Genomic DNA, 25071 nt, shown 5'->3' with positions numbered 1-25071 from the left:
CTCAACGGAGTTTGTGCGTGTAGCGGTTCGGGCCGCATTAATTGCGGAAATCAACTGAATAATAAGAAGAATAAGTTAGCAGCGTTCGGATTACAATATAGTGTTTTTTTCAAACCACTATAACTAGATGTGTATTTCCTGAAGGAAGTACAGATAGTGATTTGAAATGGTGCCCGGGCTCCCACTTTAAGAGAGACTTGCCTGCTGCCCCTGCAAGACTTTCAACTCAGTATCCGTTTTACCTGTGGGTGCCTCTCAGGGGCCACTTTGGCCTGTGGGGCCCCTCAGGGTCTGATTTGGTGGGTGGGGCCCCTCAGGATCCGATTCAGTGGACTGGGCTCCTCAGGGTTTGAATTGGTGGGCGGGGCCACTCTGGGTCCGATTTGGTGGGTGAGGCCCCTCAGGGTCTGGTTTGGCGGGTGGGACCCCTCTGGGTCCGATTTGGTTGGCGGGGCCCCTCAGGGTTCGATTTGGTGGGTGGGGCACCGCAGGGTCCGATTTGATGGGCGGGGCCCCACAGGGTCTGATTTGGTGGGAGAGGACACTCTGGGTCCAATTTGGTGGGCGGGGCCCCACAGGGTCCGATTTTGTGAGTGGGGCCCCACAGGGTCCAATTTCATGGGCGGGGCTCCTCTGGTTCCGATTTGGTAGACGGGGCCACTCAGGGTCCGATTTGTTGGGCAGGTCCCCTCAGGATCCGATTTGGTGAGTGGGGCTCTTCAGGGTATGATTTGGCAGACGAGGCCCATGAGGGTCTGATTTGGTGGGTGGCACCCCTCATGGCCTGATTTGGTGGGCGGGACCACTCTGGGTCTGATTAGGTGGGCGGGGCCCCTTAGGGTCAGATTTGGTGGGTGGGACCCCTCAGGGTCTGATTTGGTGGGCGGGGCCACTCTGGGTTCAATTTGGTGGGCGGGACCACTCTGAGTCTGATTTGGTGGGAGGGGCCCCTCAGGGTTCGATTTGGTGGGCGGGGCCACTCTGGGTCCAATTTGGAGGGCGGGGCCACTACGGGTCTGATTTGGTGAGTGGGGCCCCTCAGGGTCCGATTTGGTGGGCGGGGCCACTCTGGGGCCGATTTGTTGGCCTGGGTGGCTCAGCCTCCGATTTGTAGGCCAGGGTCGATCAGCCTCCTATTTGGAGCCTGGGGTCACTCAGCATTCAATTTGGCGCGCCGGCCCTTTAAGGCTCATTTTGGTGCGCCGGCCCTTAAGATTCACTTAAGCACGTCGGCTGTTTAAGAGCTAGTTTGGTGCACTGGGCTTCTAAATTCACTTTGGCGTACATTCTTTCTCAGGGGCACGCATCATGTGGTGAAGCTAGATTTGCATTTGTGCTGTGGGTTTCGCTTTAAGAGCTGATATTATCGCCAGAAACCATGTCCTGAGGGTGTTATGTGAAGTTTGTTGGCGTTGGCATAGTAACTGGGTCTGCCTGCGCATATCAATGAGCTAAACTGCCATTTGAATTGCCTCAGGGCATATTTTCTCTAAGGAAAAATTTCCCCATTGAAAAGCATTGAGACAATACATTCAAATGACGGGAAAAAAAAATTTCTAATGCAAATTGCGCTAAAACTACAAATCCAATCGACACGAAAATTACTTAGCACACCTCTTGTGGACGCTGGCTTCGAGTCTGTGCGTGTAGCGGTTCGGGCCGCATTAATTGTGGAAATCAACTGAATAATAAGAATAAGTAAGCAGCGGTCGGATTACAACATTAATACTAGATATGTATTTCCTGAAGGAAGTACAGATAGTGGTTTGAAATGGTGCCCGGGCTACCCCTTTAAGAGAGACTTGCCTGCTGCCCCTGCAAGACTTTCAACTCAGGATCCGTTTTAACTGTGGGTGCCTCTCAGGGGCCACTTTGGCCTCAGAGTCTGATTTGGTGAGTGGAGCCCCTCAGGATCTGATTCGGTGGCCTGGGCTCCTCAGGGCTTGAATTGGTGGCCGGGATCCCTCAGGGTTTGATTTTGTGGGTGTGGCCCCTCAAGGTCTGATTTTATGGGTGTGGCCCCTCAGGGTCCGATTTTGTGGGTGGGGCCCCTCAGTGTCCGATTTTGCGGGTGGGGCCCCTCAGGGTCTGATTTTGTGCCCCGAGCCCGACAAGGTCCGATTTTGTGACCGGGGCCCCTCAGGGTGCGATTTTGTGGCCGGGGACCCTCAGGGTCCGATTTTGTGGCCTGGACCCCTCATGGTCTGATTTTGTGGTTGGGGCCCCTCAGGGTCCGATTTGGTGGGTGGGGCCCCTCAGGGTCCAATTTGGTGGGCGTGCCCCCTCAGGGTTCGATTTGGTGGGCGGGGCCCCTCAGGGTCTGAATTGGTGGGCAGGGCCCCTCTGGGTCTGATTTGGTGGGCAGGGCCCCTCTTGGTCTGATTTGGTGGGCAGGGCCCCTCTGGGTCTGATTTGATGGGCGGGGCCACTCTGGGTGTGATTTGGTGGGCGGGGCCACTCTGGGTCTGATTTGGTGGGCGGGGCCCCTCAGGGTCCGATTTGGTGAACTGTGCCACTCTGGGTCCAATTTGGAGGCCAGGGTAGCTCAGTCTCCGTTTTGTAGGCCAGGGTCGATCAGCCTCCGATTTGTAGGCCAGGGTCAATCAGCCTCCGATTTGGAGCCTGGGGTCACTCAGCTTTCGATTTGGCGCGCCGGCCCTTTAAGACTCATTTTGGTGTGCCGGCCCTTTAAGAATCACTTAGGCACGTTCGCCGTTTAAGAGCCAGTTTGGCGCACTGGGCTTCTAAATCCACTTTGGCGCATATTCTCTCTCAGGGGTATGCGTCATGTGATGAAACTAGATTTGCATTTGTGCTCTGGGTTTCGCTTTAAGAGCTGATATTATCTGCCAGAAACTCTGTCCTGGAGGGGTCATGAAAAGTTCATAGGCGTTGGCATAGTAACTGGGTGTGTCTGCGCATATCAATGAGCTTAACTGCTATTTGAATCGCCTCACGACTGCCCCATGTTTTCCCTATGGCAAAATTTTCCAATTGAAATGCATTGAGACAGTGCATTCCAATGACAGGAAAATGTTTTTTCAAACTCAAATTGCGCAAAAACTATAAATCTGATCGACATGAAAAATACTTAGCACACCAAAACGAAACCTCAACGGAGTCTGTGCGTGTAGCGGTTCGGGCTGCATTAATTGCGGAAATCAACTGAATAGTAATAATAATACTAGATGTGTATTTCCTGAAGGAAGTACAGATAGTGGTTTGAAATGGTGCCCGGGCTGCCCCTTTAAGAGAGACTTGCCTGCTGCCCCTGCAAGACTTTCAACTCAGGATCCATTTTAACTGTGAGTGCCTCTCAGGGGCCACTTTGGCCTCAGGGTCTGATTTGGCGGGTGGGGCCCCTCAGGATCTGATTCCTTGGCCTGGGCTCCTCAGGGCTTGAATTGTTGGCGGGGATCTCTCAGGCTCCGATTTTGTGGGTGTGGACCCTCAGGGTCCGATTTTGTGGGTGGGGCCCCTCAGGTTCCGATTTTGTGAGTGGGGCCCCTCAGGGTCCGATTTTGTGGCCGGGGCCCCTCAGGGTCTGATTTTGTGGCCGGATCCCCTCAGGGTCCGATTTTGTGAGTGGGGCCCCTCAGGGTCCAATTTTGTGGGTGGGGACCTTCAGGGCCCGATTTGTAGCCGGGGCTCATCAGGGTCCAATTTTGTGGTTGGGGCCCCTCAGGGTCCGATTTTGTGGGTGGATCCCTTAGGGTATGATTTTGTGGGCGGAGACCCTCTGGGTCCAATTTGGTGGGTGGGAACACTCTGGGTCCGATTTGGTTGGCGGGACCACTCTGGGTCCAATTTGGTGGGTGGGGCCACTCTGGGTCCGATTTGTTGGGCGGGTCCCCTCAGGGTCCGATTTGGTGGGCGGGGCCCCTCAGCGTCCAATTTGGTGGGCGGGGCCACTCAGGGTCTGATTTGGTGGGCGGGGCCCCTCGGGGTCCGATTTTCTGGCCGTGGCCCCTCAGGGTCCGATTATGTGAGTTGGGCCCCTCAGGGTCTGATTTTGAGGTCGGGTCCCCTCAGGGTCTGATTTTGTGTCCGGGGCCCCTCAGGGTCCGATTTTGTGGTTGGGACCAATCAGGGTCCGATTTTCTGGTTGGGGCCCCTCAGGGTCCGATTTTGTGGGTGGGACCCCTTAGGGTATGATTTTGTGGGCGGAGACCCTCTGGGTCCAATTTGGTGGGCGGGAACACTCTGGGTCCGATTTGGTTGGCGGGACCACTCTGGGTCCAATTTGGTGGGCGGGGTCTCTCAGGGTCCAATTTGGTGGGCGGGGCCACTCTGGGTCCGATTTGGTTGGCGGGACCACTCTGGGTCCGATTTAGTGGGCGGGGCTCCACAGGTTCCGATTTGGTGGGCGGGGCCCCTCAGGGTCCGGTTTGGTGGGCAGGGCCTCTCTGGGTCTGATTTGGTGGGTGGGGCCACTCTGGGTAAGATTTGGAGGCTGGGGTCGCTCAGCCTCCGATTTGGAGGCCGGGGTTGATGAGCTTCCGATTTGGAGGCCAAGGTCAAAGAGCCTCTGATTTGGAGGCTGGGGTGGCTCAGCCTCCGATTCGGAGGCCAGGGTGGCACAACCTCCGATTTGGAGGCCGGGGTGGCTCCTCCTCCGATTTGGAGGCCGGGGTGGCTCAGCCTCCGATTTGGAGGCCGGGGTTGATCAGCCTCCGATTTGGAGGCCGGGGTCGATCAGCCTCCGATTTGTATTCCGGGGTGGCTCAGCCTCCAATTTGGAGGCCGGGGTGGCTCAGCCTCCGATTCGGGGGCCGGGGTGGCTCAGCCTCCGATTTGGAGGCTGGGGTGGCTCAGCCTCCGATTTGTATTCCGGGGTGGCTCAGCCTCCAATTTGGAGGCTGGGGTGGCTCAGCCTCCGATTCGGGGGCCGGGGTGGCTCAGCCTCCGATTTGGAGGCCGGGGTGGCTCAGCCTCCGATTTGGAGGCCGGGGTGGCTCAGTCTCCGATTTAGAGGCCGGGTGTGGCTCAGACTCCGATTTGGAGGCCGGGGTCGATCAGCCTCCGATTTGGAGGCCGGGTCGATCAGCCTCCGATATGGAGGCCGGGGTCGATCAGCCTCCGATTTGGAGGCCAGGGTCAATCAGCCTCCGATTTGGAGGCCGGGGTGGCTCAGCCTCCGATTTGGAGGCCTGGGTCGATCAGCCTTTGATTTGGAGGCCAGGGTCGATCAGCCTCCGATTTGGAGGCCAGGGTCGGTCAGCCTCCAATTTGGAGGCCGGGGTCGGTCAGCCTCCGATTTGGAGGCCTGGGCGGCTCAGCCTCCGATTTGGAGGCCGGGGCGGCTCAGCCTCCGATTTGGAGGCCGGGGCGGCTCAGCCTCCGATTTGGAGGCCGGGGCGGCTCAGCCTCCGATTTGGAGGCAGGGGTGGCTCAGCCTCCGATTTGGAGGCCGGGGTGGCTCAGCCTCCGATTTGTAGACTGGTGTGGCTCAGCCTCCGATTTGAAGGCCGGGGTAGATCAGCCTCCGATTTGGAGGTCGGGTTGGCTCAGCCTCCGATTTGGAGGCCGGGGTCGCTCAGCCTCCGATTTGGAGGCCGGGGTGGCTCAGCCTCTGATCTGGAGGCCGGGGTGGATCAGCCTCCGATTTGGAGGCCGGGGTGGCTCAGCCTCCGATTTGGAGGCCGGGGTGGCTCAGCCTCCGATTTGGAGGCCGGGGTGGCTCAGCCTCCGATTTGGAGGCCGGGGTGGCTCAGCCTCCGATTTGGAGGCCGGGGGGTCGATCAGCCTCCCATTTGGAGCCTGTGGTCACTCAGCTTTCGATTTGGCGTGTTGGCCCTTTAAGACTCATTTCGGTGGGCCGGCCCTTTAACAATCACCCTGGCGCGTCGGCCCTTTAAGAGCTAGTTTGGCTCACTGGGTTTCTTCTAAATCCACTTTGGCGGACATTCTCTCTCAGGGGCATGTGTCATGTGATGAAGCTAGATTTGCATTAGTGCTGTGGGTTTCGCTTTAAGACCTGATATTATGTGGCAGAAGCTCTGTTCTCGGGGCGTCATGTGACGGTCGTAGGCGTTGGCATAGTAACTGGGTGTGCCTGCGCATATCAATGAGCTTAACTGCCATTTCAATTGCCTCACGGCACGTTTTGCCATTTCCCATTGAAAAGCATTGGAGACAGTGCATTCCAATGACGGGAAAAAAAAATTTCAAACGCAAATTGCGCAAAAACTACAAATCCGATCGACACGAAAAATACTTAGCACACCTCTCATGGACGCTGGCTTTGAAACGACACCTCAGCGGAGTCTGTGCGCGTAGCGGTTCAGGCCGCATTAATTGCGGAAATCAACTGAATAGTAATAATAATACTACATGTGTATTTCCTGAAGGAAGTACAGATAGTGGTTTGAAATGGTGCCCGGGCTGCCCCTTTAAGAGAGACTTGCCTGCTGCCCCTGCAAGACTTTCAACTCAGGATCCGTTTTAACTGTGGGTGCCTCTCAGGGGTCACTTTGGCCTCAGGGTCCAATTTTGTGGGTGGGACCCCTCAGGGCCCGATTTTGTGGGTGGGGCCCCTCTGGGTCCGATTTTGTGGCCGGGGCACCTCAGGGTCCGATTTTGTGGGTGGGGCCCCTTAGGGTCCGATTTGGTGGACGGGGCCACTCAGGGTCCGATTTGGTGGGCGGGGCCACTCAGCGTCCGATTTGGTGAGTGGGGCCTCTCAGAGTTCAATTTGGTCAGCGGGGCCCCTCAAGGTCCGATTTTGTGGGTGGGGACCCTCAGGGTCCGATTTTGTGGTTGGGGCCTTTCAGAATCCGATTTAGTGGGCGGGGCCCCTCAGGGTCTGAATTGGTGGGCGGGGCCCCTCAGGGTCTGATTTGGTGGGCGGGGCCCCTCAGGGTCCGATTTGGTGGGCGGGGCCCCTCAGGGTCCGATTTGGTGGGCGGGTCCCCTCAGGGTCTGATTTGGTGGGCGGGGCCCCTCAGGGTCCAATTTGGTGGGCGGGGACACTGAGTCTGATTTTGTGGCCGGGGCCCCTCAGGGTCCGATTTTGTGGCCGGGGCCCCTCAGGGTCCGATTTTGTGTCCGGGGCCCCTCAGGGTCCGATTTTGTGGCCGGTGCCTCTCAGGGTCCGATTTTGTGGTTGGGGCCCCTCAGGGTCCGATTTTGTGGTAGGGGCCCCTCAGGATCCGATTTTGTGGCCGGGGCCCCTCAGGGTCAGATTTTGTGGCCGGGGCCCCTCAGGGTCCAATTTTGTGGGTGGGGCCCCTCAGGGTCCAGTTTTTTGCCCGGGGCCCCTCAGGGTCCAATTTTGTGTGTGGGGACCCTCAGGGTCCAATTTTGTGGGTGGGGCCCCTCAGGGTCCGATTTTGTGGTTGGGGCCCCTCAGGGTTCGATTTTGTGGTTGGGGCCCCTCAGGATCCAATTTTTTGACCGGGGCCCTCAGGGTCTGATTTTGTGGGTGGGGCCCCTCAGGGTCCGATATTGTGGTTGGGGCCCCTCAGGATCCGATTTTGTGGGTGGGGCCCCTCAGGATCCGATTTTGTGGTTGGGGCCCCTCAGGGTTCAATTTTGTAGGCGGGGCCCCTCAGGGTCCGATGTTGTGGCTGGGGCCCCTCAGGGTCTGATTTTGTGGCCAGATCCCCTCAGGGTCCGATTTTGTGGGTGGGGCCCCTCAGGGTCCGATTTTGTGGTTGGGGCCCCTCAGGGTCCGATTTTGTGGATGGGGCCCCTCAGGATCCGATTTTGTGGTTGGGGCCCCTCAGGGTTCAATTTTGTAGGCGGGGCCCCTCAGGGTCCGATGTTGTGGCCGGGGCCCCTCAGGGTCTGATTTTGTGGCCAGATCCCCTCAGGGTCCGATTTTGTGGGTGGGGCCCCTCAGGGTCCGATTTTGTGGGTGGGGCCCCTTAGGGTCCGATTTTGTGGATGGGGCCCCTCAGGGTCTGATTTGGTGGGCGGGGCCACTCTCGGTCCGATTTGGTGGACGGGACCACTCTGGGTCCAATTTGGATGCCAGGGTGGCTCAGCCTCCTTTTTGCAGGCCAGGGTCTATCAGCCTCCGATTTGGAGCCTTGGGTCACTCAGCTTTCGATTTGGCGCGCCGGCCCTTTAAGACTCATTTTGGTGCGCCGGCTCTTTAAGAATCACTTTGGCGCGTCGGCCCTTTAAGAGCCAGGGTGGCTCACTGGGCTTATAAATCCACTTTGGCGCACATTCTCTCTCAGGGGCATGTGTCATGTGATGAAGCTAGATTTGCATTTGTGCTGTGTGTTTTGCTTTAAGAGCTGATATTATGTGGCAGAAGCTCTGTCTTGGAGAGGTCATGTGACGTTCGTAGGCGTTGGCATAGTAACTGGGTCTGCCTGCGCATATCAATGAGCTCAACTGCCATTTCAATCGCCTCAGGGCACGTTTTGTCTATGGCAAAATTTCCCCATTCAAATGCATTGAGACAGTGCATTCCAATGACGGGAAAAAAAATTTTCAAACGCAAATTGCGCAAAAAATACAAATCCGATCGACACGAAAAATACTTAGCACACCTCTCATGGACGCTGGCTTTGAAACGACACCTCAGCGGAGTCTGTGCGCGTAGCGGTTCAGGCCGCATTAATTGCGGAAATCAACTGAATAGTAATAATAATACTAGATGTGTATTTCCTGAAGGAAGTACAGATAGTGGTTTGAAATGGTGCCCGGGCTGCCCCTTTAAGAGAGACTTGCCTGCTGCCCCTGGAAGACTTTCAACTCAGGATCCGTTTTAACTGTGGGTGCCTCTCAGGGGTCACTTTGGCCTCAGGGTCCAATTTTGTGGGTGGGACCCCTCAGGGCCCGATTTTGTGGGTGGGGCCCCTCTGGGTCCGATTTTGTGGCCGGGGCACCTCAGGGTCCGATTTTGTGGGTGGGGCCCCTTAGGGTCCGATTTGGTGGACGGGGCCACTCAGGGTCCGATTTGGTGGGCGGGGCCACTCAGGGTCCGATTTGGTGAGTGGGGCCTCTCAGAGTTCAATTTGGTCAGCGGGGCCCCTCAAGGTCCGATTTTGTGGGTGGGGACCCTCAGGGTCCGATTTTGTGGTTGGGGCCTTTCAGAATCCGATTTAGTGGGCGGGGCCCCTCAGGGTCTGAATTGGTGGGCGGGGCCCCTCAGGGTCTGATTTGGTGGGCGGGGCCCCTCAGGGTCTGATTTGGTGGGCGGGGCCCCTCAGGGTCCGATTTGGTGGGCGGGGCCCCTCAGGGTCCGATTTGGTGGGCGGGTCCCCTCAGGGTCTGATTTGGTGGGCGGGGCCCCTCAGGGTCCAATTTGGTGGGCGGGGACACTGAGTCTGATTTTGTGGCCGGGGCCCCTCAGGGTCCGATTTTGTGGCCGGGGCCCCTCAGGGTCCGATTTTGTGTCCGGGGCCCCTCAGGGTCCGATTTTGTGGCCGGTGCCTCTCAGGGTCCGATTTTGTGGTTGGGGCCCCTCAGGGTCCGATTTTGTGGTAGGGGCCCCTCAGGATCCGATTTTGTGGCCGGGGCCCCTCAGGGTCCGATTTTGTGGCCGGGGCCCCTCAGGGTCCAATTTTGTGGGTGGGGCCCCTCAGGGTCCAGTTTTTTGCCCGGGGCCCCTCAGGGTCCAATTTTGTGGGTGGGGCCCCTCAGGGTCCGATTTTGTGGTTGGGGCCCCTCAGGGTTCGATTTTGTGGTTGGGGCCCCTCAGGATCCAATTTTTTGACCGGGGCCCTCAGGGTCTGATTTTGTGGGTGGGGCCCCTCAGGGTCCGATATTGTGGTTGGGGCCCCTCAGGATCCGATTTTGTGGGTGGGGCCCCTCAGGATCCGATTTTGTGGTTGGGGCCCCTCAGGGTTCAATTTTGTAGGCGGGGCCCCTCAGGGTCCGATGTTGTGGCTGGGGCCCCTCAGGGTCTGATTTTGTGGCCAGATCCCCTCAGGGTCCGATTTTGTGGGTGGGGCCCCTCAGAGTCCGATTTTGTGGGTGGGGCCCCTTAGGGTCCGATTTTGTGGATGGGGCCCCTCAGGATCCGATTTTGTGGTTGGGGCCCCTCAGGGTTCAATTTTGTAGGCGGGGCCCCTCAGGGTCCGATGTTGTGGCCGGGGCCCCTCAGGGTCTGATTTTGTGGCCAGATCCCCTCAGGGTCCGATTTTGTGGGTGGGGCCCCTCAGGGTCCGATTTTGTGGGTGGGGCCCCTTAGGGTCCGATTTTGTGGATGGGGCCCCTCAGGGTCTGATTTGGTGGGCGGGGCCACTCTCGGTCCGATTTGGTGGGCGGGACCACTCTGGGTCCAATTTGGATGCCAGGGTGGCTCAGCCTCCTTTTTGCAGGCCAGGGTCTATCAGCCTCCGATTTGGAGCCTTGGGTCACTCAGCTTTCGATTTGGCGCGCCGGCCCTTTAAGACTCATTTTGGTGCGCCGGCTCTTTAAGAATCACTTTGGCGCGTCGGCCCTTTAAGAGCCAGGGTGGCTCACTGGGCTTATAAATCCACTTTGGCGCACATTCTCTCTCAGGGGCATGTGTCATGTGATGAAGCTAGATTTGCATTTGTGCTGTGTGTTTTGCTTTAAGAGCTGATATTATGTGGCAGAAGCTCTGTCTTGGAGAGGTCATGTGACGTTCGTAGGCGTTGGCATAGTAACTGGGTCTGCCTGCGCATATCAATGAGCTCAACTGCCATTTCAATCGCCTCAGGGCACGTTTTGTCTATGGCAAAATTTCCCCATTCAAATGCATTGAGACAGTGCATTCCAATGACGGGAAAAAAAATTTTCAAACGCAAATTGCGCAAAAACTACAAATCCAATCGACACGAAAAATACTTAGCACACCTCTCATGGACGCTGGCTTCGAAACAACACCTCAACGTAGTCTGTGCGTGTAGCGGTTCGGGCCGCATTAATTGCGGAAATCAACTGGAAAATAATAAGAAGAACTAGATTTGTATTTCCTGAAGGAAGTACAGATAGTGGTTTGAAATGGTGCCCGGGCTGCCCCTTTAAGAGAGACTTGCCTGCTGCCCCAGCAAGACTTTCAACTCAGGATCCGTTTTAAGTGTGGGTGCCTCTCAGGGGCCACTTTGGCCTCAGGGTCTGATTTGGTGGGTGGGGCCCCTCAGGATCCGATTCGGTGGCCTGGGCTCCTTAGGGTTTGAATTGGTGGTCGGGATCCCTCAGGGTCCAATTTTGTTGGTGTGGCCCCTCAGGGTCTGATTTTGTGGGTGGGGCCCCTCAGGGTCCGATTTTGTGGGTGGGGCCCCTCATGGTCTGATTTGCTGGGTGGGGCCCCTCAGGGTCCTATTTGGTGGGCGGGGCCCCTCAGGGTCTGATTTTGTGGGTGGGACCCCTCAGTGCCTGATTTTGTGGGTGGGGCCACTCAGGGTCCGATTTTGTGGCCGGGGCACCTCAGGGTCCGATTTGGTGGGTGGGGCCCCTCAGGGTCGGATTTTGTGGCCGGGGCACCTCAGGGTCCGATTTGGTGGGTGGGGCCCCTCAGGCTCCGATTTGGTGGGCGGGGCCACTCAGGGTCCGATTTGGTGGGCGGGGCCCCTCAGGGTCCGATATTGTGGGTGGGGCCCCTCAGGGTCCGATTTTGTGGGTGGGGCCCCTCAGGGTCCGATTTTGTGTCTGGGCCCCTCAGTGTCCGATTTTGTGGTTGGGGCCTTTCAGAATCCGATTTGGTGGGCGGGGCCCCTCAGGGTCCGATTTGGTGGGTGGGGCCCCTCAGGGTCCGATTTGGTGGGCGGGGCCCTTCAGGGTCCGATTTGGTGGGCGGGGCCCTTCAGGGTCCGATTTGGTGGGTGGGGCCCCTCAGGGTCCGATTTGGTGGGTGGGGCCCCTCAGGGTCCGATTTGGTGGGCTGTGCCACTCTGGGTTCGTTTTGGTGGGCGGGGCCACTCAGGGTCTGATTTTTTTAGCGGGGCCACGCTGGGTCTGATTTGGAGGCCAGGGTGGATCAGCCTCCGATTTGGAGGTCGGGGTGGCTCAGCCTCCGATTTGGAGCCTGGGGTCACTCAGCTTTCGATTTGGCGCCCCGGCCCTTTAAGACTCATTTCGGTGCGCCGGCCCTTTAAGAATCACTTTGGTGCATCGGCCCTTTAAGAGCCAGTTTGGTTCACTGGGCTTCTAAATCCACTTTGGCGCACATTCTCTCTCAGTGGCATGCGTCATGTGATGAAGCTAGATTTGCATTTAAGCTGTTGGTTTCGCTTTAAGAGCTGAAATTATCTGCCAGAAACGCTGTCCTAGAGAGGTCATGTGACGTTCGTAGGCGTTGGCATAGTAACTGGGTGAACCTGCGCATATCAATGAGCTTAACTGCCACCTCACGACTGTCCCATGTTTTCCCTATGGCAACATTTTCCCATTGAAATGCATTGAGGAAAATGTTTTTTCAAGCGCAAATTGCGCAAAAACTCCAAATCCGATCTACATGAAAAATACTTAGCACACCACTCGAGGACGCTGGCTTCGAAACGAGGCCTCAACGGAGTCTGTGCGTGTAGCGGTTCGGGCCGCATTAATTGCGGAAATCAACTGAATAGTAATAATAATACTAGATGTGTATTTCCTGAAGGAAGTACAGATAGTGGTTTGAAATAGTGCCTGGGCTGCCCCTTTAAGAGAGACTTGGCTGCTGCCCCTGCAAGACTTTCAACTCAGGATCCGTTTTAAATGTGGGTGCCTCTCAGGGGTCACTTTGGCCTCAGGGTCTGATTTGGTGGGTGGGGCCCCTCAGGATCCGATTCGGTGGCCTGGGCTCCTCAAGATTTGAATTAGTGGCCAGGGCTCCTCAGGGTCCAATTTTGTGGGTGGGGCCCCTCAGGGTTTCATTTTGTGGGTGTGGCCTCTCAGGGTCCGATTTTGTGGGTGCGGCCCCTCAGGGTCCGATTTTGTGCGTGGGTCCCCTCAGGGTCCGATATTATGGGTGGGGCCCCTCAGGGTTCGATTTTGTGGGTGGGGCCCCTCAGGGTCCGATTTTGTGGGTGGGGCCCCTCAGGGTCTGATTTTGTGGGTGGGGCCCCTCAGGGTACGATTTTGTGGGTGTGGCCTCTCACTGTCCGATTTTGTGGGTGTGGCCCCTCAGGGTCCGATTTTGTGGGTGGGTCCCCTCAGGGTCCGATTTTATGGGTGGGGCCCCTCAGGGTCTGTTTTTGTGGGTGGGGCCCCTCAGGGTACAATTTTGTGGCCGGGGCCCCTCAGGGTCCGATTTTGTGGCCGGGGCCCCTCAGGGTCTGATTTTATGGCCGGGGCCCCTCAGGGTCTGATTTTGAGGGTGGGGCCCCTAAAGGTCCGATTTTGTGGCCGGGGCCCCTCAGGGTCCGATTTTGTGGCCGGGCCCCTCAGGGTCCGATTTTGTGACCGGGGCCCCTCAGGGTCCGATTTTGCGGTTGGGGCCCCTCAGGGTCTGATTTTGTGGCCGGGTCTACTCAGGGTCCGAGTTTGAGGGCGGGGCCCCTAAGGGTCCGATTTTGTGGTTCGGGGCCCTCAGGGTCTGATTTTGTGGGTGGGGCCCCTCAGAGTTCGATTTGGTTGGTGGGGCCCCTCAGGGTCTGATTTGGTGGGCGGGGCCCCTCAGGGTCCGATTTGGTGGGTGGGGCCCCTCTGGGTTCAATTTTGTGGCCGGGGTCTCTCAGGGTCCGATTTTGTGGCCGGGGCCCCTTAGGGTCCGATTTTGTGGTTGGGGGCCCTCAGGGTCCGATATTGTGGGTGGGGCCCCTCAGAGTCCGATTTGGTTGGCGGGGCCCCTCAGGGTCCATTTTGGTGGGCGGGCCCCTCAGGATCCGATTTTAAGGGTGGGGCCCCTCAGGGTCCGATTTTGTGGCTGGGGCCCCTCAGGGTCCGATTTTGTGGTTGGAGCCCCTCAGGGTCTGATTTTGTGGCCGGGTCTACTCAGGGTCCGATTTTGAGGGCGGGGCCCCTCAGGGTCTGATTTTGTGGGCGGGGCCCCTCAGGGTCCAATTTGGTGGGTGGGGCCCTCAGGGTCCGCTTTTGTGGCTGGGGCCCCTCAGGGTCCGATTTTGTTGGTTGGGCCCCTCAGGATCCGATTTTGAGGGTGGGGCCCCTCAGGGTCCGATTTTGTGGGTGGGGCCCCTCAGGGTCTGATTTTGTGGCCGGGTCTACTCAGGGTCCGATTTGGTGGGTGGGGCCCCTCAGGATCCGATTCGTTGGACTGGGCACCTCAGGATTTGAATTAGTGGCCGGGATTCCTCAGGGTCCAATTTTGTGGGTGGGGCCCCTCAGGGTCTGATTTTGTGGGTGTGGCCTCTCAGGGTCTGATTTTGTGGGTGTGGCCCCTCAGGGTCCGATTTTGTGGGTGGGTCCCCTCAGGGTCCGATTTTATGGGTGGGGCCCCTCAGGGTCTGAATTTTGTGTGTGGGGCCCCTCATGGTCTGATTTTGTGGGTGAGGCCCCTCAGGGTCCGATTTTATGGCCGGGGCCCCTCAGGGTCTGATTTTATGGCCGGGGCCCCTCAGGGTTCGATTTTGTGGGTGGTGCCCCTCAGGGTCCGATTTTGTGGCCGGGACCTCTCAGGGTCCGATTTTGTGGCCGGGGCCCATTAGGGCCTGATTTTGTGGCCGGGGCCCATTAGGGCCCGATTTTGTGGCCGGGGCCCATCAGGGCCTGATTTTGTGGCCGGAGCCCATCAGGGCCCGATTTTGTGGCCGGGGCCTATCAGGGTCCGATTTTGTTGGTGGGGCCCCTCAGGGTCAGATTTTGAGGGTGGGGCCCCTCAGGGTCAGATTTTGAGGGTGGGGCCCCTCAGGGTCAGATTTTGAGGGTGGGGCCCCTCAGGGTCCGATTTTGTGGCCGGGGCCCCTCAGGGTCCGATTTTGTGGCCGGGGCCCCTCAGGGTCCGATTTCATGGCCGGGGCCCCTCGGGGTCCGATTTCGTGGCCGGGGCCCCTCAGGGTCCGATTTCATGGCCGGGTCCCCTCAGGGTCTGATTTTGTGGTTGGGGCCCCTCAGGGTCCGATTTCATGGCCGGGGCCCCTCAGGGTCCGATTTCGTGGCCGGGGCACCTAAGGGTCCGATTTCGTGGCCGGGGCCCATCAGGGTCCGATTTCGTGGCCGGGGCCCCTCAGGCTCCGATTTCGTGGCCGGGTCCCCTCAGGGTCTGATTTTGTGGGTGGAGCCCCCTGGGTCCATTTTGGTGGGCGGGGCCACTCTGGGTCCGATTTGGTGGGCGGGGCCCCTCAGAGTCTGATTTGGTGGGCGGGGCCCCTCGGGGTCTGATTTGGTGGGAGGGGCACCTCGGGGTCTGATTTGGTGGGCGGGGCTCCTCAGGGTCCGATTTGGTGGGCGTGGCCTCTCTCGGTCCGATTTAGTGGGCAGTGCCCCTCAGGGTCCGATTTCGTGGGCGGGGCCCCTCAGGGTCCGATTTGGTGGGCGGGGCCCCTCTGCTTCCGATTTGGTGGGCGGGGCCCTTCATGGTCCGATTTGGTGGGCGGGGTCACTCTGGGTCCGATTTGGTGGACGGAGCTCCTCAGGGTCCGATTTGGTGGGCAGGGCCCCTCTGAGTCCGATTTGGTGGGCGGGGCCCTTCAGGGTCCGATTTGGTGGGCGGGGGCCCTCAGTGTCCGATTTGGTGAGCTGTGCCACTCTGGGTCCGTTTTTGGTGGGCGGGGCCACTCTGGGTCCGATTTGGAGGCCAGGGTGGCTCAGCCTCCGAATTTAAGGCCGGGGTGGCTCAGCTTTCGATTTGGCGCGTCGGCCCTTTAAGACTCATTTTGGTGCGCCGACTCTTTAAGAATCACTTTGGCGCTTCGGCCCTTTAAGAGCCAGTTTGGCTCACTGGGCTTCTAAATACACTTTGGCGCACATTCTCTCTCAGGGGCATGTGTCATGTGATGAAACTAGATTTGCATTTGTGCTGTGGGTTTCGCTTTAAGAGCTGATATTATGTGGCAGAAGCTCTGTTCTGGAGATGTCATGTGACGTTCGTAGGCGTTGGCATAGTAACTGGTTCTGCCTGCGCATATCAATGAGCTCAACTGCCATTTCAATCGCCTCAGGGCACGTTTTGACATTTCCCCATTCAAATGCATTGGAGACAGTGCATTCCAATGACGGGAAAAAAAATTTCTAACGCAAATTGCGCAAAAACTACAAATCTGATCGACACGAAAAATACTTAGCACACCTCCCATGGACGCTGGCTTCGAAACGACACCTCAACAGAGTCTGTGCGTGTAGCGGTTCGGGCTGTATTAATTGCGGAAATCAACTTAATAATAATAACTAGATGTGTATTTCCTGAAGGAAGTACAGATAGTGGTTTGAAATGGTGCCCGGGCTGCCCCTTTAAGAGAGACTTGCCTGCTGCCCCTGCAAGACTTTCAACTCAGGATCCGTTTTAACTGTGAGTGCCTCTCAGAGGCCACTTTGGCCTCAGGGTCTGATTTGGTGGGTGGGGCCCCTCAGGATCTGATTCCTTGGCCTGGGCTCCTCAGGGCTTGAATTGTTGGCGGGGATCTCTCAGGCTCCGATTTTGTGGGTGTGGCCCCTTAGGGTCCGATTTTGTGGGTGGGGCCCCTCAGGTTCTGATTTTGTGAGTGGGGCCCCTCAGGGTCCGATTTTGTGGCCGGGGCCCCTCAGGGTCTGATTTTGTGGCCGGATCCCCTCAGGGTCCGATTTTCTGGCCGTGGCCCCTCAGGGTCCGATTATGTGGGTTGGGCCCCTCAGGGTCCGATTTTATGGCCAGGGCCCCTCAGGGTCCGATTTTGTGGCTGGGGCCCCTCAGGGTCCGATTTTGTGGCCGGGGCCTCTCAGGGTCTGATTTTGTGGTTGGGACCAATCAGGGTCCGATTTTGTGGTTGGGGCCCCTCAGGGTCAGATTTGGTGGGTTGGGCCCCTTAGGGTCTGATTTTGTGGGCGGAGACCCTCTGGGTCCGATTTGGTCGGCGGGGCCACTCTGGGTCCGATTTGGTTGGCGGGACCACTCTGGGTCCGGTTTGGTGGGCAGGGCCTCTCTGGGTCCGGTTTGGTGGGCAGGGCCTCTCTGGGTCCGATTTGGTGGGCGGGGCCACTCGGTAAGATTTGGAGGCCGGGGTCGATGAGCTTCCGATTTGGAGGCCGAGGTCAAAGAGCCTCCGATTTGGAGGCCGGGGTGGCTCAGCCTCCGAATTTGAGGCCGGGGTGGCTCAGCCTCCGATTTGGAGGCCGGGGTCGATCAGCCTCCGATTTGGAGGCCGGGGTCGATCAGCCTCCGATTTGGAGGCCGGGGTGGCTCAGCCTCCGATTTGGAGACCGGGGTGGCTCAGCCTCCGATTTGGAGGCCGGGGTGGCTCAGCCTCCGATTTGGAGGCCGGGGTGGCTCAGCCTCCGATTTGGAGGCCGGGGTCGATCAGCCTCCAATTTGGAGGCCGGGGTGGCTCAGCCTCCCATTTGGAGGCCGGGGTGGCTCAGCCTCCCATTTGGAGGCCGGGGTGGCTCAGCCTCCCATTTGGAGGCCGGGGTCGATCAGCCTCCCATTTGGAGGCCGGGGTCGATCAGCCTCCCATTTGGAGGCCGGGGTCGATCAGCCTCCCATTTGGAGGCCGAGGTCGATCAGCCTCTGATTTGGAGGCCGGGGTCGATCAGCCTCCGATTTGGAGGCAGGGGTGGCTCAGCCTCCGATTTGGAGGCCGGGGTGGCTCAGCCTCCGATTTGGTGGCTGGGGTGGCTCAGCCTCCGATTTGGAGGCCGGGGTGGCTCAGCCTCCGATTTGGAGGCCGGGGTGGATCAGCCTCCGATTTGGAGGCCGGGGTCGCTCAGCATCCGATTTGAAAGCCGGGGTGGCTCAGCCTCCGATTTGGAGGCCGGGGTGGCTCAGCCTCCGATTTGGAGGCCGGGGTCGATCAGCCTCCGATTTGGAGGCCGGGGTCGATCAGCCTCCGATTTGGAGGCCGGGGTGGCTCAGCCTCCGATTTGGAGGCCGGGGTGGCTCAGCCTCCCATTTGGAGGCTGGGGTGGCTCAGCCTCCCATTTGGAGGCCGGGGTGGCTCAGCCTCCCATTTGGAGGCCGGGGTGGCTCAGCCTCCCATTTGGAGGCCGGGGTCGATCAGCCTCCGATTTGGAGGCCGGGGTCGATCAGCCTCCGATTTGGAGGCCGGGGTGGCTCAGCCTCCGATTTGGAGGCCGGGGTGGCTCAGCCTCCGATTTGGAGGCCGGGGTGGCTCAGCCTCCGATTTGGAGGCCGGGGTGGCTCAGCCTCCGATTTGGAGGCCGGGGTCGCTCAGCATCCGATTTGAAGGCCGGGGTGGCTCAGCCTCCGATTTGGAGTCCGGAGTGGCTCAGCCTCCGATTTGGAGGCCGGGGTGGCTCAGCCTCCGACTTGGAGGCCGGGGTGGCTTAGCCTCCGATTTGGAGGCCGGGGTGGCTCAGCCTCCGATTTGGAGGCCGGGGTGGCTCAGCCTCCGATTTGGAGGCCGGGGTCGCTCAGCATCCGATTTGAAGGCCGGGGTGGCTCAGCCTCCAATTTGGAGTCCGGAGTGGCTCAGCCTCCGATTTGGAGGCCGGGGTGGCTCAGCCTCCGATTTGGAGGCCGGGGTGGCTCAGCCTCCGATTTGGAGGCCGGGGTGGCTCAGCCTCCGATTTGGAGGCCGGGGTCAATCAGCCTCCGATTTGAAGGCTGGGGTCAATCACCCTCCGATTTGGAGGCCGGGGTGGCTCAGCCTCCAATTTGGAGGCCGGGGTGGCTCAGCCTTCGATCTGGAGGCCGGGGTGGCTCAGCCTCCGATTTGGAGGTCGGGGTGGCTCAGCCTCCGATTTGGAGGCCGGGGTGGCTCAGCCTCCGATTTGGAGGCCGGGGTGGCTCAGCCTCCGATTTGGAGGCCGGGGTGGCTCAGCCTCCGATTTGGAGGCCGGGGTCAATCAGCCTCCGATTTGAAGGCCGGGGTCAATCACCCTCCGATTTGGAGGCCGGGGTGGCTCAGCCTCCAATTTGGAGGCCGGGGTGGCTCAGCCTCCGATCTGGAGGCCGGGGTGGCTCAGCCTCCGATTTGGAGTCCGGGGTGGCTCAACCTCCAATTTGGAGGCCGGGGTGGCTCAGCCTCCGATTTGGAGGCCGGGGGGTCGATCAGCCTCCCATTTGGAGCCTGTGGTCACTCAGCTTTCGATTTGGCGTGTTGGCCCTTTAAGACTCATTTCGGTGCGCCGGCCCTTTAACAGTCACTTTTGCACTTCGGCCCTTTAAGAGCCAGTTTGGCTCACTGGGCTTCTAAATACACTTTGGCGCACACATTCTCTCTCAGGGGCATGTGTCATGTGATGAAGCTAGATTTGCATTTGTGCTGTGGGTTTCGCTTTAAGAGCTGATATTATGTGGCAGAAGCTCTGTTCTGGAGATGTCATGTGACGTTCGTAGGCGTTGGCATAGTAACTGGTTCTGCCTGCGCATATCAATGAGCTCAACTGCCATTTCAATCGCCTCAGGGCACGTTTTGACATTTCCCCATTCAAATGCATTGGAGACAGTGCATTCCAATGACGGGAAAAAACATTTTCGAACGCAAATTGCGCAAAAACTACAAATCTGATCGACACGAAAAATACTTAGCACACCTCTCATGGGTGCTAGCTTCGAAACGACACCTCAACGGAGTCTGTGCGTGTAGCGGTTCGGGCTGTATTAATTGCGGAAATCAACTTAATAATAATAATAAGAAGAATAAGTTAGCAGCGTTCGGATTACAATATAGTGGTTTTTCAAACCACTATAATAAGAAGAAGAAGAATAAGTTAGCAGCGTTCGGATTACAATATAGTGGTTTTTTCAAACCACTATAATAAGTTAGCAGCGTTCGGATTACAATACAGTGGTTTTTTCAAACCACTATAATAAGTTAGCAGCGTTCGGATTACAATACAGTGGTTTTTTCAAACCACTATAATAAGTTAGCAGTGTTCGGATTACAATATAGTGGTTTTTTCATACCACTATAATTAGACAAGGTGATTTTCTGGATTTGTCTTCTCATTTTGACTCTCATAGTTGTGGTCTGCCCATGATGTCAATTACAGGCCTCTCTCATCTTTTTAAGTGGGAGAACTTGCACAGTTGGTGGCTGACTAAATACTTTTTCCCCATGGTAGGAGTTTTCACATGTCCACTAGATAACCATTAAAAAGTATGTTATATTGTCAATATTTTTGACGATCTGGTAGCTAACATACTATTGTCATTGTATTTTGAATATTTCGTGCCTCTTCATTGGGTGAAACATCCATCCTGTTTTATAACACTTTGTCAGTAGGATATTTCTTGTGGCTAGGATTCCAGCTAATCCTGAGAACGATATAAGCAATATAGTCCTACTGGTATGTTAATCACTTTTTTTGTTTTTCATCTATAGTGAGCAGATATCTTTTTCTTTTACCATGTTTTTTAAATATTTAAAAAAAATACTTTTATAAGGAACCAGATAGGATACAACCAAATACATACTGTAAATGCATTCCTTTTATAACTAGTATAGAGGATTGACCGCAGCGCTCCGGGAAATCTATGTCTAAAAAACAAAGACGTACTGCATGCAACTTCAGAGCAGGAGATTAGTACGGGACAGACAAATCAGCATGTGCAGTGAAACGAAGAGCAAAGAAGGTTTTTTTCAAAATTGTTTTTCCCAATGAAAAATCCAGACAGCACATAATATAAAACATCTACATACAACTATTCACTGAACAAAATAAGCAAGGAAAGAAGAAGAAGACATGTAGACTGCCATTTCCATAATGAGCATGCATCCCTCCTTGAGCACCGACAAATGGTAAACATCTAAGAGAAAAGCAAAATGGGCTGTGGTCATGTAAAAATCTTCAAGCTCAGAAACGCGTCAGTGTTGCAGCATATTTTAATTCACTACCATTGTGGTTTTGTTTTAATGTGACCCATTAAAGCGTGACAATTTTTACTTACCCACGAATGCCACAGTCCATTTTGCTTTTTTCTTGTATATGCATATCACAATCATCTATATCACACTAATATTAGGCATTAAAAAGGGAATTCATTATTACTTATTAGGTGTAATGTTGGGTAGAGCGAGTGATAGAGATAGATGATAGAGTGATAGAAAGATGGATAGGTAGATGAAAGATATAGAGATAGAGATATGGGATAGATAGATGATAGATAATAGATAGATGATAGATGATAATAGATAGAGAATAGATAGAGTGATAAAAGATAGCTAGGTACATGATAGAAGATAGAGAATAGATAGAGAATAGATAGAGTAATAAAAGATAGATAGGTAGACGATAGATAGAGAGATAGATAGATATGGGATAGATGATAGATAGATAATAGATAGATGATGGAGTGATAGAAAGATAGACAGAAGATAGATCGATAGATAGATATGGGATAGATAAAAGGGAGATGATAAAGTGATAGATAGATAATAGGTAGATAGATAGATAGATAGATAGATAGATAGATAGATAGATAGATAATAGATAACTATGGGATAGATAATAGATAGATGAGAGAGTTATAGATAGATGATAGATAGGTAGATAGATAGAATAGATAGATATTAGATTGATAGATATGATAGATAATAGACAGATAGATAATAGAGATAGATAGATAGATAGATAGATAACAGATAGATGATAGATAATAGGTAGATAGATAGATAGATAGATAGATAGATAGATAGATAGCATATAGACGATAGATAAACAGAAAGATAGATAGATAGATAGATAGATAGATATGATAGATAATAGACAGATAGATAATTGATATAGATAGATAACAGATAGATGATAGATAATAGATAGATAGATAGATAACATATAGGTGATAGATAATAGATAGATAGAAAGATAACATATAGATGATAGATAACAGATAGATGATAGATAGCTAGCTAACTGATAGATAATAGATAGATAGATAATAGATAGATAACAGATAAATGATAGATAATAGATAGATAGATGATAGATAGCTAGATAGATGGATATATAACAGATAAATGATAGATAATAGATAGATAAATAGATAGATAACATATAGATGATAGATAGATAACAGATAGATAATAGATAGCTAGCTAACTGATATATAATAGATAGATAATAGATAGATAACAGATAAATGATAGATAATAGATAGATAGATAGAGATAGATAACAGATAGATAGATAACAGATATATGATAGATAGATAGATAGATAGATAGATAGATATGAGAGATAAATAGATAATAGCTTTTACACTGCTTAAAGGGAATCTGTCACCCCTTTTTTGAGATATCATATAATGATATCATTCAATTGTGTGTCACATAAGGATTCTCTTAGTACTTTTGCTTCCCACTGACCCCGCACCTTTCATGCATAAATACCTATTTTATATTGGTTCAGATGTATATAAACTGCCGCTGTCCGGTCCGCTGGGTGGGGCTTATTCACCTGCTCCCCCCTCCCTGTCTTGCTCTACGCATTTCTTCTTGTGTAGAACAAGACAGGGAGGGAGGGAGCAGGTGAATAAGCCCCGCCCATCGGACCTGACAGCGGCAGTTTACATACATCTGAACCGACATAAAAACGGTATTTATTAGTGATGGGCGAGTCCTAAATTACTCGGAATCGCTTGACTCTAGCGAGTCCGAGCCCGGGACTCGCTACTCGTTGCAAGTCTAGCGAGTCCAATGTTAATGAATGGGGAAGCGAGTCTTAGCGAGTAATGTGCGATTTACAAATCGCAGATGTGTCTCGGAAAGCGCTTGCATTGGCGATTTGTAAACCCCACTCGCAACAGTTTGTTGCTGCTGTGTCCGAGTCCAAACTCGCATTTGTTTGTCTTATTTAGCGCCGATGAGGCGAGGGAAGCGATTTTCTCTAGCACACACCATGCTTTGAGCAAACAGGAAATAATCCGAGGCGAGTTGACATACGCACACACACACAGAGCAATACAGAGCAATCATGGCCCGTGTCACTGTCAACACGCTGCAGTTGATTGATCTGGTGGAGGCTCGGCCCCTGCTTTGGCTCCCAACTGACCCTGCCTATGGGCATAACATCCAGCGGACTACAGCCTGGAGGGAGATCGCTCAAGTGATGTTCCCTGCACTGCTACGGCCACGACCTCATCCCTTTGCAACCTCTTTTTTGGGAAATTGTGGTTTTTGTGACATTGTTGACAAATGCACAGTCACCGAGATGGAGTTAGGTGGTGCTGTAGGCGTCACTTGCTGGCGGGGTAAGTGTGTGTGCTGACACCTAGCAGTGAAGCTGCACACTAGCCCCTGCACTGTGCACTGCACTGTAAGGCTTGATCCTCCCTGCCTGCCTGCCTACAGTCTACACAGTACTCCTCTGTCCTCCTGGTAGCTCTCAGAAGAGCTGTTTGGGTTTAATATAAGGAATCTTGAAGTTTCCCTACACTAACTGACAATCCCTATGATCTGCTCAAGCATCTACCTCACCCTGCTCTATCTCAGATCTCTCAGGAATGTAGAGGAAATGGCGGTGGAAAAGGCTTATATACAGCCTCACCTCTCATACATGACATAGACATCACGATGGACAGAAGCCAATCATAGTCCTGCCACAACCAACATTACTGAATATGATTGGCTAACATGCTTGTCCATCTAAAAAAGTTTTCTGACCTAACACGCTAGGCTGTCTCGGAAGCTTTGTAGGAACATAACAGATTCTATATTTGCGAGTCCCGAATCCAGTATACAGGACTCGGGATTCGTAGACTCGCTCAGACTCGCTCACAATCGCTGTGTGTTGACATAGGCTGTCTTGGAAACTTGTAGGAACATAACAGATTCTGTATAAGCGAATCCAGTATACAGGACTCGGAATCGTAGACTCGCTCAGACTCGCTGTTGACAGCGATGTGATATAGCGAGTCTAGTGAGTGAGAAAAAAAAACTCTGACAAAACTAGGATTGCCATTGACTTGCATTGGACTCGTTACTGTGCGAGTAATCACTGGGAGACTCGCCGAGTAACGAGTCCAGCGAGTCCCTTACTATTCGCCGAGTAACGAGTCCTAGCGAGTAGACTTGCCCATCCCTAGTATTTATGCATGAAAGGTGCGGGGTCAGGGGGAAGCAAAAGTACGAAGAGAATCCTTATGTGACACACAATTGAATGATATCATTATATGATATCTCAAAAAAGGGGTTACAGATTCCCTTTAATGGCATCATGTCCTATTTGGCAAGAAAATATATGAGGAAGTCATAATTACTTACACTTTTGTAGACATCATCGCTACTTTCTTCAAACTTATGCTGAATTCGTTCTTCTAGGAAGTAGATCCTCAATTTCAGGCTAAAATTTTCTTTCTTTAGATCATTTAAGTGTTGCGACAGTGTTCGGTATCCGATAGACATGGTCATTTTGTAGTTAGTTCTTCCGTTTTCTACACTTTAGCATATTTTAAATAATATATATCTCACTGTATACAAACTGTATTCTACAAAATAAAAACAAGCACAAACATAAAAGTGTGCATTTGAGCTACTAAGAAATCATAGTGAAACGTTCTCAGCTGACTTGGAGCTAAGACATCTGTGTATCCTTCAGAAACTAGCCCAGCTCAACAGTCCAGTGTTCAGAGACCAGTTGCTTTTTCTTTTTTAACTTCAGGGAGATATTTATGGACTCGATAGCAGACAACTGTCATAAATCCTTTCCAGGCACAAGTGCTGAAAGCTGATAGCACTAGAGAGCTGTCACTGGAGCTGCACTGTGACTTTTATTGTGGCAGCTGTTACTTGGCTAACATGTCATACAATCTGAACATTTGCTATGTTCTTTGGCTTGCAGTAAACAATCGTTATTGCAAGAAATTCATAGTGTTATAAGGTTGAAAATAAAATGTGAACTCAGTCGATTTATCTTTAACATGTTGATCCAGAGGATGGCCAAAATCCCATGAGGCAGACGCTAATTGCCCATTTTAAAGGAGAAACTCCTTCCCTATGCTACATGACAATATGACTAGTTCAGAGGATCAACATCTCATCATCACAGAATTTAGTACTCATAACCTGGAATATATTTTTCAAGAAAAGCATTTCGGTAAGTCCTTCTATAGTCTCACTGCTCTTAGAGTAAAGAATCTGCATCTGTGAGTATGCTTAAACCTTCTTTCCC

General features: G+C 54.0%; 1 protein-coding gene across 1 annotated transcript in view; it reads right to left on the bottom strand.

The window, feature by feature from the left end:
- The window catches only part of LOC141066966 (myomegalin-like), a 444577-nt gene extending 420060 nt beyond the window's left edge, over positions 1-24517 (bottom strand). The window contains exon 1 of the mRNA XM_073558019.1: positions 24165-24517. Coding sequence (XP_073414120.1) covers positions 24165-24311 — 147 coding nt within the window. The 5' untranslated portion in view covers positions 24312-24517. The remainder of the gene's footprint in view (positions 1-24164) is intronic.
- Between the last annotated feature and the right edge of the window lie 554 nt (positions 24518-25071).

Source organism: Dendrobates tinctorius, unplaced genomic scaffold, assembly GCF_039654945.1.
Source record: "Dendrobates tinctorius isolate UK_male_01 unplaced genomic scaffold, ASM3965494v1 ptg000012l, whole genome shotgun sequence".
Lineage (NCBI taxonomy): Eukaryota > Metazoa > Chordata > Amphibia > Anura > Dendrobatidae > Dendrobates > Dendrobates tinctorius.
The sequence above is the reverse complement of the archived record's forward strand: the minus strand, read 5'-3'. Positions and strand labels throughout refer to the sequence as shown.